At 33.8% G+C, this 12,861-nt stretch overlaps 1 protein-coding gene across 1 annotated transcript; it reads right to left on the minus strand.

The window, feature by feature from the left end:
• Positions 1-1,256: 1,256 nt before the first annotated feature.
• On the minus strand, positions 1,257-12,350 carry elovl7a (ELOVL fatty acid elongase 7a). Its single transcript, XM_056463865.1, has 8 exons — positions 12,152-12,350; positions 9,911-9,993; positions 7,782-7,972; positions 6,826-6,906; positions 5,910-5,966; positions 4,638-4,743; positions 4,125-4,261; positions 1,257-2,221 (listed from the first exon to the last, which is right to left on the minus strand). The coding sequence occupies exons 2-8, from the start codon at positions 9,975-9,977 to the stop codon at positions 1,991-1,993; spliced, it is 870 nt and encodes a 289-aa protein (XP_056319840.1). The 5' UTR covers positions 9,978-9,993; positions 12,152-12,350; the 3' UTR covers positions 1,257-1,990.
• Positions 12,351-12,861: the final 511 nt, after the last annotated feature.

Raw genomic sequence — 12,861 nt, forward strand, 5'->3', positions numbered from 1 at the left:
ACAAATATATAACATACGGCATTTAAAAAAAAAAAATTAATACTAATGATTTGACATATTTTGAATATTCTTTGGATGTGCCCAGGTTTTGCAAGATTTAGTTATCTTCTGGGCCCTGTTTCAGAAAGGAAGTTACGTGAAAACTCAAGAGTATGTTAACCCTGAAATAAGAGAAACATTGGGTTTTCCGTTTCAAAAAGGCAGGTTTGTCAAACTGGAGAAAGCAGGATAAGTCAAGCCTGTTTCTGAAAGAGAAGCAACTTTTATTCAGAGTCAGTTACTGTTGTAATTTACTGTGAATCTAACCTAGTCAGGAGCAGGTTGTATTATCTAAACTGAGTTTCTGTCGGTCGAAGATTTCAAAGATCGAAGTGGTATTTCTCGCCTTAGCCCTAGTCATTCATTCCCTACATTTCAGTCACACAAACAACAAAGTTACGAGGATGGCTTGTCCTTTTTTGGGAAAATTACAATTAGATTCAATACCATAGTTTTAATTTTTACCTTTTATTACTGCAAAAAAGAAATAATTAGCTTAAATTCACTGACCTTCGACAGGGACATGTACTGTAACTAGATTAGTGGGCTTATAACTCATTCTAAAAACTCTTTCTTAGTACTGCTTATGTTCTAAATGTCATATCAACCTCTACCACTTGATCAATAAAATAGGCAGACACTCGAGTGCACTTTTACATCTATTAAAAACTCAATTTTAGAGATTTTATCTTAAACTGATCAATTGCCCACTTTTTCCAAGTAAAAAGTCTATACACGTCACACATTTAAAATATTTAAGTGTAATGAAAATGTAATGTAAACTTATGCAGTAACTTGAGCAGCTATTTTCCCACGCTGTCTTCCTTTAGCCAATGCAGTGTTGCTGCTCTGCTTTTAAATATAAGGTCATATTTGCTATAACTTTGCATGAGCACATCAAGTTCAGCAATCTTTTTTTGTTTTTTTTACATGTATAATATCGGCACTCTATTGATAATGCCTTTATAGTTGCGGTGTGCATGCTCAATTCTTAATTAGTCTATTTAGAAATGATTGACCCAACTCAGATCAGCTGTTCTGAAACCGAAAACTCATAGTTTTTAAATCTCTCATTAAGTCAACTCAGAGATCAAGTATAAACTCAGAGTTTGTTGAAGCTCCTAACTGAAACAGGCCCCTGTGCAGAAATTTAATATACCCAGTGAAGTAAAAGTGAATTAAAACCGAAAAAAACTAAATACATAAAACAACCAACATAAGTGAATAAAGCATTTATTTATTTCATCATAAATATTTAAAAATGGTCTGTTAACATAATGAATTTCATTTTACAAAACAATTGCAAGATCCTGTCCGGGACAAAACGGCCCAAGACATTCATGATGGAATGATACAATCTAAAACAACAACCACATTCCTGTCCTCCTTCACCAATAGTGCAAGATGATGAGATCAATGCATCGGCTCCTTAAAGGACATTCATTTTTTTTAGGACGTTGAAAGGCAGACAAAAATATGCATGACGGAGACACATCACCTGCTTGTACAAGGTAGAATTTTCCCCACACTTCTCTCTTTATCAGTTTTTTTTTTTTTTTTTTTTTTTAGGAAGAGAATTGACCAACACTTCATCTTGTTTGCAGATACAGTCAAAAATGGGGACAAAAATATCCAAATATACAAAAAAAAAAGGGTCTAAAATGGCAATAAAGGCTGAAAGGAGCTGAGAGGCTTCCGACTCAATCATGTCTCAATAATCAGGGTCAGTATGCAGAAAACAATGAAGAAAAAGAGTAGAAACAGGAGCCCTCGAGGCAATGACAGAGTTCAACACAAATGCCCAGATGAGGGTAAAAGGCAAAATTCAAGCCAGACTGAAACCGAGTCGGCAGAGTAACCTTCTTCTCGTGGTAAACATTATATAAATATTATAAAACTGAAGCCAAAAGGCTGATTGTCGCTGCTTGTTTTGTTTGTCATGCTGCATCATTTACTCTTTCTTGTGGTGTATGTCATTGTTGTTCTTTGGACTGATTGTCTTTTGCAGGATTTTAGGAAGCCTCTTGCCTTTTGTGTACGCATGGTGCCAGAAATTGAGGAAGAGGAGGAGGAAGATGATGCCGTACAGAGCAATGATGTACATGAATAGAGGATAGGGGTAAGGACAGTCTTTCATGAAGAAGTACTGGCTGATGTGAACAGTTACGAGGACAAACTGGATCTAAAAGAAGAGAGTGCATATACACAATCATGTCAAATGTGAGTAAGTTTAGCTGGTAATAAGAATTGAAAGAGTTCCAAAGTTCTATACATCACATTAACACTACCAGCCAATAGTTTGGGGTTAGTAGGATGTTTAAGTCTTTTAAAATAAGCTTCTCCTGCTCCCCAAGGCTGCATTTATGTAATCAAAAATACAGTACAAATTGTAAAATGTTATTGCACTATAAAATAACTGATCAAATTTTCAACTTCATTACTCCAGTCTTCAGAGTCACGTGATCCTTCAGATATCACTCTATAATTAATTATTATTATTGGTAATAGTAATAAAATCAATAATGACTGGAGTAATAATTTCATTTGATGCACAGTGCTTCCCACAGGTTTGGAATATATTTGTGGTGGTAGGCGGATTAAAACATTTACCCACATCACAAAAATAGTTAATTATATGTGACAAACAAACCTAAATTAAAATTTTACAATAATTTTATGACACTGTTTCTTTACAATGGGTTAAAGTAAAAAAAGACTGTTAAAAATTTTATTTCTATCCTGTATTTCTATATTTTTCTATTTCTTGCTATTAAAAAGCCATCTGACAGGTAAAATCTGCTTCTCTCTCTTGCAAGTTCAAAGCAAACTTGAATGCCATAGGCTATTTTATATACCTATTTAAAATGCTATGTAATATAGCCTGATGACATCACATTAGTAAAATAATCAGCAAATGAGAAATAAAAATGACAGAAAGAGGAATAAACAGACAATCCCTCTAAAAATTATCATAATTGCAAGATTAAAATGTGTAGATTTAAATAAGGCAAATGTGTTAACCATTACTAATGGTGTACATATATTTTGCAGCTAGTTTAGACTAGTCATTTTGTTCTCTCAGAGTATACAGTAAAGAGTTGTTTAGATTCAATAATTAATTAACGTTTCTTTCACTCTCGCGACTGTGTCCACACAATCAGCTGCAAAGCCAAGCGAAATTAGACTCAAGTACATTTGAGGAGATTTAGAAAGCTGGCCAAACTAATTTTTTTAAATGCCAAAAAGGAGCCTCTCTGTTGGTCTGCAGTGCACGTGAGATTACCTGTGGGAGTTTTAACAAGTCTCACACACACAGAACGAAAAGGATAAATGAGAGAAGACTTCCACTACTTACAGATACAAAATAGCGTAAAAGGATGATAATAATATTAGAAAAAAAAAAGATATAGATAGATATAGAGATATCTATCTATCTATCTATCTATCTATCTATCTATCTATAGCCCAAGTAAAGACTGTGTGGGAATCACTGAAACTACATACAGTAAGCAGGCATATTTAAGCAGTAAGCAGGTTATTTAAAATTTGTAAAAAAGATTTTACATTTAATAAATAAATAAATACAGTTTTCTTAAAAAATTTTTTTTATAAAAATAAAAAAAAACTGACCCAAAACTTTTGACTGGTAGTGAATATGTGATTCAAAATCCAATTAAATCAGATTTCTCATACCATTGCAAAATAGATGTAATAAATAGACCTCATTGCAATAAAACAACAGTGGGTAAGACAGTCCAAAATTTAACACATTAGGAATGAACAATGAAATGATGAATTATCAATTTAAATAAATAAAATAAGACAATAATCTAAATTAATACCACTTAAAATCAATGAGCAAAAAAATTATGTAGAAAATTCTAACATTCATGCACTGAAATAAATTCAGGGCAGACACCAATAACTAAATTAAATTTAATTTAAAGTTTTATTAAATGTAATATAGTAATTAATACTATATATTTTAGTATAAAAAAGTATTGAAAAGTATAGATAATAAATAAAATATAAAAAGACAAATCCATTTGCATCTTTTCTAAAAAAAGAACATTGAGAATACATACCAGCTGTAAGGAAGTCAGATGCTTCTTCCACCACAAAAATTTGTGAAAGGAAGGGCCCAGAGCTGACAGCAAATAGTATGTATACATGATGACATGAACAATGCAGTTTAGGAGAGCATGAAATGTGCCCAAGCCACCTGTAAAAACAACCAGAACAATTATATTAAAGAGACTGTTACCCAAAAGTGACAGTTTGCTGTTTGATCACAATTTAAAAAAAAAAAAAAAAATGAGCAGAATATTAAAGATTAAAGTAGCAATTCTTCAAATAATGTTCAGTGTGTGCTACACAAGATCTTAATGTATCAGCAGGAGCAATGAGTATTGATTGTGCTGCACTTTAAGTACTAGCAGTCATTGACGTTTAATAAAAATCACCAAAGATCAGTTTCATATTAAATAAACAACATAGAATGTTCTATTATGTTCCCGCCCCGCGGATGATTTAAAAAATAAAAATAAATAAATCACATTACAAGTTATTAGGGCTAGTTGAAAAAACTAGAGGCAAACCTGGAGAAAACCGCACTCCAAACCACCAAGTAAATGGCATGATGGAGTGATGGAAGACATGCAGAAATGTCACCTGCTTGGGCTTTTTCCTCAGTACAAAGAAAACCTGGCCAGAAAAGACAGATGAAGAGAATATTACCATTTCATTCAATTTCCCTCAGCTTAGTCCATTTATTCATCGGGGGTCACCACAGCAGAATGAACCGCCAACTCATGCAATAAATGTTTTACACAGCGGATGCAAACTCCACACAGAAATGCCAAGCAGTCCCAACCAGGACTCGAACCAGCGACCTTCTTGCTGTATATTCTTCTCTATATAGAAATACGTCAATGTTCTCTTACGGTAACTGACAGCATGCCATATATGCCATCAACATGGCTTAAATTGCATTGCTTCTCTACAAAAAAAAAAGCTAGCACCTGACCTTCACTCACCGACAGACAAATAGATCTTCTCGATATGCCTGAAATCGGAGGAAAATTGGGGCTCATTCATACACCAATTCAAAATCTTACAGAAAAACACACTGGCGTTGACCTACAGCCAATGAGAATGCAAGATAAAGGGCAGTGAGCAGTTCAGGGAGGAGTTCTAGACGAAAATCTTATAAGCTTAACACAAAGCAACATTTTCCTGACCAGCAGTCGCAGATTCGAAAATTATTTATTGACCTCCAACTTTTTTTTTCCTCCCGTCCAGCACACAAATCATTTGAACAGCAAATTATTTCTTTAAAAATACTTATTGCAGGGTACCAATACCAGTCTCACCGGCGAATTCAAGTTATTTCCTTATAACCTGCGTTTGCAAACTAGACAGACCTGTCGAGATTGTTTCTAGTGTAGTCATAAAGTGTGTATCCTCCTGTCACTGATCCATCATGATTCCCCAGACAGTCGTGCAAAGTGAAAACACCTGTGTTCTGACAACTTTGAAAATTGTGCAGCGTGAACTCATAATTAGTACTACCAAACATTACTATTGTTACAATTTTAACCGAAGAAAACAGTAACATCATGGACTAACAAAGTAGGTCAAAAACTTGCTAAATGATATAAGTAGTATTTAAAAAAGAAGAAAAAAAAGATATTTGGCACCCCAAACTTTAGGCGGTTTTAAATAATGTTCAGTGTGTGCTTCACAAGACCTCAATGCATCATCAGGAGCAACGAGTATTAATTGTTTTGAAAACTGCACCACTCTGGCTGAATTCATAAAGCTGTGCAGATGTCATGAAACCAATGTAATAAACAGAAAACATCACTCACTGTGTCCAACATCTCAATGAACTTGGAGAAGTAATAGAGCCAGCAAACTGATGCCATCTGGAGACAGAGAAATGCATGATATGCATCATTCGGTTAGTCATTAGTCACATGATTTAGACAGATTATGATTTAATCCCTAAGTTTATCAGATGACAAACTCAGTCCCCATTAAGTGCGCTGAAAGAGAACTGAATGGTCTTGCAGAACATTTTATACTCTCAAAATCAGTATTGTATCATTTCAGTTAAATCAATATTGTTTGTGAAAGTTCATTTTTAATATTAATCAGATAATTACCAATTGTAACTTAATTTGAATTAATGGAATTTACTTAAATTCAATTTCAAACTTCACTGCATCTAAATAAAACATTAAACCAACATTACTTTGAAATGTCTTCAGACAAAATTCATTTTAATTTCTAGATCAAAAAATCTTTTTTAATGCCTCAACGGTAACAAAAGATCCATAAAATATTTGTTCTGTACATTTCATTGTCTTGTATATCCTTTTATTTTTGTTAAAGTACCTTGCAAGAATCTCTGCAATATCATTGCATGCTGCATACAAATGACAAAAGCATTCCATTCAAAAACAGAGGGTAAATGGGAAAATGGTTTAATAAATATTCTACAAAAGTTGACTCTATATAACTTTATTTGAAATGTGTAGCCTCTTATTTAAATGGTTCTCTTAGAAATAACCTTAAAACAATATTCAATGTTTTATTCCCTTACCAAAAACTAGAGTGTGTAAAGAACTTTGTGTGCTAACTCCTGTGTCAAAACAGATGTGTTACGAAATTATGAAGGTTACGTCAAGTCAAACCAACCACATCTAAGCCAAATATCTAAACCTGGCCCCCTTTTACAGGCTTTTCACAAAACAGGTAAGATCACATTTCTTCCATACTCACCCGCATAGCTTTTGGCGATTGAGAGTAGTCTACCAGATCACAGCCAAATGTATACCCCGTTCCCCAGCCTGCCATCAAAAACTGCACAGAAAGATGATATACAGTAGCTTTAAAATTTAACAAAGAGACAAAGGAAAAAAAAAAATAAATACATATTTTGACTGCACACTGAATGTGGTTGTATATTTCATTTGGTCTAAACTGAAATGCATTTTGAATGATGAAAATAAAAAATAGATTAAAAATAAATCAAATGGATTATACATGGATTAAAATGCAAAGTGAAAGTAAACAAAATAAGAGTGGCAAAATCCATTCTTTTTGCCAAAAAATTGGCAGCATTATATTTAAAGTTACTGTCATTTAATAAAAAGGAACAAAGATTAGATGAATTATGTATACCAATTATGATTAATAGCGCAACAATGAACCATAAATGTGCTCACTGACTATTGGACCATAAATTCTTCAGCAGTTTTGTACGAAATCATACCAAACGATGCACATATATTTTGTAAAACCTCGGTTTAAAGACATTTACTTGCTCTCATAAAAATCTTTTTCCTGTACAACGTTTAAAAAAAAAAAAAAAAAAAAAAAAAAAGCTCATACCTACAGAACGTCTCAGCTCATTTTGTCTATTGTGTATTTTTCCAAGCAATTTACAATGCCAGAAAAAAAAAAAAAAAAAAGCTACACTCCTATCATTTACTACCATTAAAAACAGAGCTGCTCCAGACATGAAGCAAAACATCTTTTGTGATTTTAAGAAGACAGACGATCATGCAAGCTTGGAACAACAAGAAGCAACAGGTTCACCCATTTGTACATAGTGTGCATATGATGCGCATAAAGCAACAAAAAGCATAACTCAATGGAATGCAACAAGACACGTCTTCATAAACTCCAAAACTAAAACAGAATGTTTGTGTGGCAGAAAACAAAATGACAATTACCTCATAGCACATGTAAACGGACAAAGACACAACAAAGATGTTATAGACGATGAGGACCCGCTTCAGATCAAATGGTTTCCGGTTCTCCATTATCTTGGGCCCCAGTGAGATCACAAAATAGATGTAAAATATAATGATAAGGATTTGTGGGATCGGGTTGGACATGAGCAGCCAGCCTTTTGTCCGTGGGTCTGAAATCACATCACAAGAATATCTGCAATCCATTTAATGTTTCCATGAACAGCAACATCTATAGTAACTGCATTAGTTTAGTTCTATAATTAGCTGAGATAACTGGAGTACACTCATCTATGAGGAAATGACATTTCAACAATATCAGAAATAGAATTAGTAAAAATTCTCACATACACACACACATTTTTTTTTTTACTTTTTAACCCTTAAAATGGTTTTACTATTAGCCATTTACTTCCATTATAACTACATTATTTGATTGCAAAGCCTTGGTGCCAAATAATTATGCATTGTAGCTGGTTTTTCCCTTTTGTAAAGGTAAAATTTCACATTTCATCAGTTGTCACCATTAATCCTTTAGACAGGCCTGTCCAAAAAAGGTTTCTGTGCGTAAAACAAACAGTTCAGTGTAGTGCGCATAAATGCATTTGTTTACTATGTTCTGAGACTATAAAATTATGTTCTGAGAGCTGAGCTTCTTATTTTGATTTTCAAAGTAAGTGTGCAAAGGTCTCCCTTACACACTCTCTCACACACACTATACTCAATAAAAAAGCCAGAAACTATTCTCGCTTTTTTTTTTTGCACTGCAACAGTAAAATGCCCAACAGGAAAAACCAGCAACAATAAAGAATGCATGAATACATGTTGTCATGGCTTTGCAATAAAAAATTGTTTTAAATGGAAGGCAAAAACAGCCACCAACATAATGGCAGGGTAGTAAATTTGTATTTGCCCAGTGTATCGTTGAGTTTTAAAAACTTTCAAAGCAATTTCCCAAAATATGGGTCAAAATAAGTTGTCATCAAGACTCATTCTATTTGCTGAAGCACAAAGACATTTGTGGCCAAATTAAGAATTCCCCAGAGTGGAAATCATGATATCAAAATGGAAAAATCTGATGTGTAATTTGCCTAATGACCTCACTTCCAGAATTATTTCTTGCATTAATTGTCCAAGAGGGATTTTTTTTGGTCTCAAAATGTCTGTCATGAACCAACCCAACCATTTCTAAAAAAATAAAAATAAAAATAAAGGAAACTACCGATTTAAAGATGTTAATTATTGATAATGCATAATGTGCATGTGTATACATAAATATTTAAAGTAATGCAAGAACATGGAGAGTGTGACGATTATGCTGGCAGCCAATAAAGGTTTTTTTGGTGAGATTTTCTTGTCACGTGACTCATCTCTGACTGCTAGAGATTTCTTTGGTGAACCTTGTTAATTTGTACACAAGGAATTCCTCGGTTTAACATGAATTTTCATATCGAAGAAGAAATGTACCAAACGTAAAGTTTAATTGGCTCTGTGATACACTGTGGTTTCGCATCACACACAAATATGTGACCAACAGATGATTGATGGGTCACCAGATTCAGCAATGCAAAAAAGACATGGTATGCCTTCACATTTTCAATTCATGGTTATTTCATTTTTAAATATGCTGCAATAGGTCTGTCAATTATATTCATCTTTTTTCTATAGTGCTTTTATAATGTAGATTCTGTCAAAGCAGCTTAACGGAAGTTCTAGTAAATTGAAACCACGTCAATCAAGTTTTCAGAGTCTAAGTTGAGTGTAGTTTAAATTTCATTGCTGAAAGCCCAAACACTGAAGAGCAAATCCATCAATGAGTCAATACCTTACAATAGGTCTGTCAAACTTCATAAGCATACACTGTTTGTTTACAACCTTCAGGATAAGCTCAATTACTATTTGGATTAACAATAGGACTTTTGTCCACTCTCTTCATTGTAAACAAATACTGTAGAGACATCTTATGCATACAACATTGTGTGAATGAAAACTATTACCCATGGACAAAAGAAATAGGTTTCTTCCCAAACCTGACCAATGAACATTTCATGTTGTTAGAGTTCAAACGTGGTCATACATTAATGTTTTTTCTGATGTCAGAAGCATCTTACCCGAACTTTCCATCATCTGGTCATACAGCTGTACAGCTGTCGATGTAAACTCTTGGAAAGCCATCATTGCCAAAGATACGAGCCTGAAAGTCAAAAACACAAATCTAATATTATTCAAAAGACCATTTATTTTACAATGTGCAGTAAAATCCTTTAAATATTCATATTTTAAAGTGATATTAAGATTTCATCGCAAGTCTAAAATGACATTCTACTTAAAGATCTGCATATAAAAACTTAAGTCAACCTCATCTTGTTTGGAATGAAGCAACTTTCTAGAAAGCAAACGTTTAACTAAAACACCACTTTATTAACTACACATTCACTGCTCTGTTGTGGAAAATAAATATTAAAAGAAATTGCCAGAGTGGCACAATACAATGCCACCATGAAAGATTTTATTGTGCCAAGAAAACACAAGTATTTAAATCCATCAGTCGGGCCATCCTCCATCTTCTCCAGCAAACTCAGAGCTGAACAAGAGAGCGAGTGTTGAGACACAATGGTCACCAGTGAGTGTGTTAAGGACACAGAAGCCAGGACAGCCCGTAAACTCATGAGGGTGGATAAATGCAGAGCGCGGAGAACAATGTACAGTAATATACCACATAACAGTTCAACCCAGAGATGCTTACAATGGAGACACTCAGTTGCTCTTGATATGATACAATCAGCAGAAAAGTGCATTTTAATTTCATTATTCTCTAATAAACACATATATGTGGGGCAGTGTATTAAGAGAGAAATATATATTAATTTAAAGGGATAGTTCAGAGAAAAATGCTAATTTTATATTGACTCTAGAGCACTGGTACACACATTTAATGAATCACCAAGAACCAATGGTTAGCTCAAAATCTATGCTCGTGTTTTACTGGGGAAAAAGGTCTACATCTTGGACTAATCATTTTAGGGTGAATCATCTTTTTATTATTATTAAATTTACAAATAAATAAAAAGTACTGAACTACATAAATTTCACCCATTGAAGTTAAGAAAATAGAATTGCTAAAATTGCTTAAGTTTTATTTTACAAACGTCTGCAAAACTAGACTATTCGTAGATCCATGAAGATACAAATAGAAAATATCAGAAAAAGATTTATACTTGGAATAAACAAGATTATTTTCCCCATATTGGCACAAGTCTAAGAGAATACGGTTTCATTAACCATTAAGGGCATTTTAAACTGAAGGGCCCTAATAAAAACATCCAAAGTCAAAATCACTTACTCAGCAGATGTAAAGATTAGTGACGAACATTAATTCAGGCATTGTTCATCTTGGAAAGTATCAAACCAAGAAATATTTTCCTCCACTCAAACATACTTCAGTGTTTGAAGATAAACTAATCCAACATGAGTTTCAGGCTGTACTGGTCCAATTACCTGACGAAAGTTGCCTGCCTAGATACTGTAATCTTTCATACAAGCCTCGACACGCCTGTTGCCATGGGACAGTCAGGTTACAGGTGTGAAAGGAGGACACCACCTTACTCTCCACACAGGTGCATTCAACGGCTGACAGCCCTATACTATCGATACCTCCTAATTTCTTGGGCTTATTTGGCAAAATATGCACTGTTGTCTAAGTTTATACCGTTTGTGAGCTTTCAGCAATAAAATAAATTGTATCACAAACCAGTTGCTTTATGGAGGCCGGACAAATTATATATGTCACATGAAAATATACAAGTTCAATTCCAGTGGTATGTGTATGAGTGAATATACTGACTTACTTTAGTGTCTCTTTAGTGTTCTGTGCCAAATAGACATTTTCTCTTAACCTTTAATACTCGTGAATGCTTAATATACATAAAAGGTTTAAAGGAAACCATTAAAAGGTTTTCAAATATATAATTTTAAACTATATTTGTACAGTAATATCAACAACAGCAACGCACGTGTTCTCAATGTTTGTGTATAGTTACACAATTTAAAAGTCTGGAAAAAAAGAAACAAACATATATACACACACAAACACACACATCTTCATCATTTGAGAGACGCCACCTGAGATACCCTTTTAGTGCCCATAAGCCAAACCATGTTTTCGGACTTTCAACACCAAATAAATTAATAAATATTCGTTAGTTCATGTTAAATGACTCAAAAGTTATTTGACTTGTTAAATGGCTCAAAACCAGTGTTTACTTGAGGGTTTTAAGGCAAAATGTCCACATTACAGGAGAGCAACAGAAAGGATTTCCAAATGAATACAGGTGCGCGTGCACCTGTCTTACCGTGACAAAACAGACGAAAGTTCCGATATTTGTGTATTCCCACACACACCCCAATGTCCTCCCGCGTTCACCAAGGGCTCAGGTCTTCTGCCTCTCGGGTAAGTAAAGTAACACTACTTTAAAAAGTAAAAGCTAATGGTTTGAGCGCAGAACCTTCATCAATTCATCTTTCAGATGCGGGAGTTCCGTCTTCAATGAGATAAGCGTCCAGTGGGCGGACGCTTTCACCTCGTTCCGAGACTGGACGCTCTGATTGGTCATCAGTAACATCAGAACTTGGAAAACCTGGATGCTATTGGCTGTGTGATTCCCATTTAATAGAGAAACTTATGAGGTCAAAAGTTTAGCGTTAATGATGACTATGGCCAGAAAGAATCTGCGGATAGTTTTTGATATTATTGAATATTGAAAAAAATATATTTTAAGAATATGGTAAAAAATCTGCGGATTTATGCGTAATGATTTTGGGTGTATTGTAACTAAAAACGTAATTTCTTAAATATTTTCCATTTTACAACGTTTACAATGCAAATCCTATTAGATCCATTTATTTGGTGAACAAAACAAGTCTCTCATATCTATCATACATCAACTAAAAACAGAAAATATTACTTTACGAACTATTGTAAGTAAATCATAAACGTTTTCATTTAGTCATTAATTTTACTGAAATTCATTTAAAAACTGAATATAAATTTACACACAACTAA

This window comes from Danio aesculapii, chromosome 8, assembly GCF_903798145.1.
Source record: "Danio aesculapii chromosome 8, fDanAes4.1, whole genome shotgun sequence".
Lineage (NCBI taxonomy): Eukaryota > Metazoa > Chordata > Actinopteri > Cypriniformes > Danionidae > Danio > Danio aesculapii.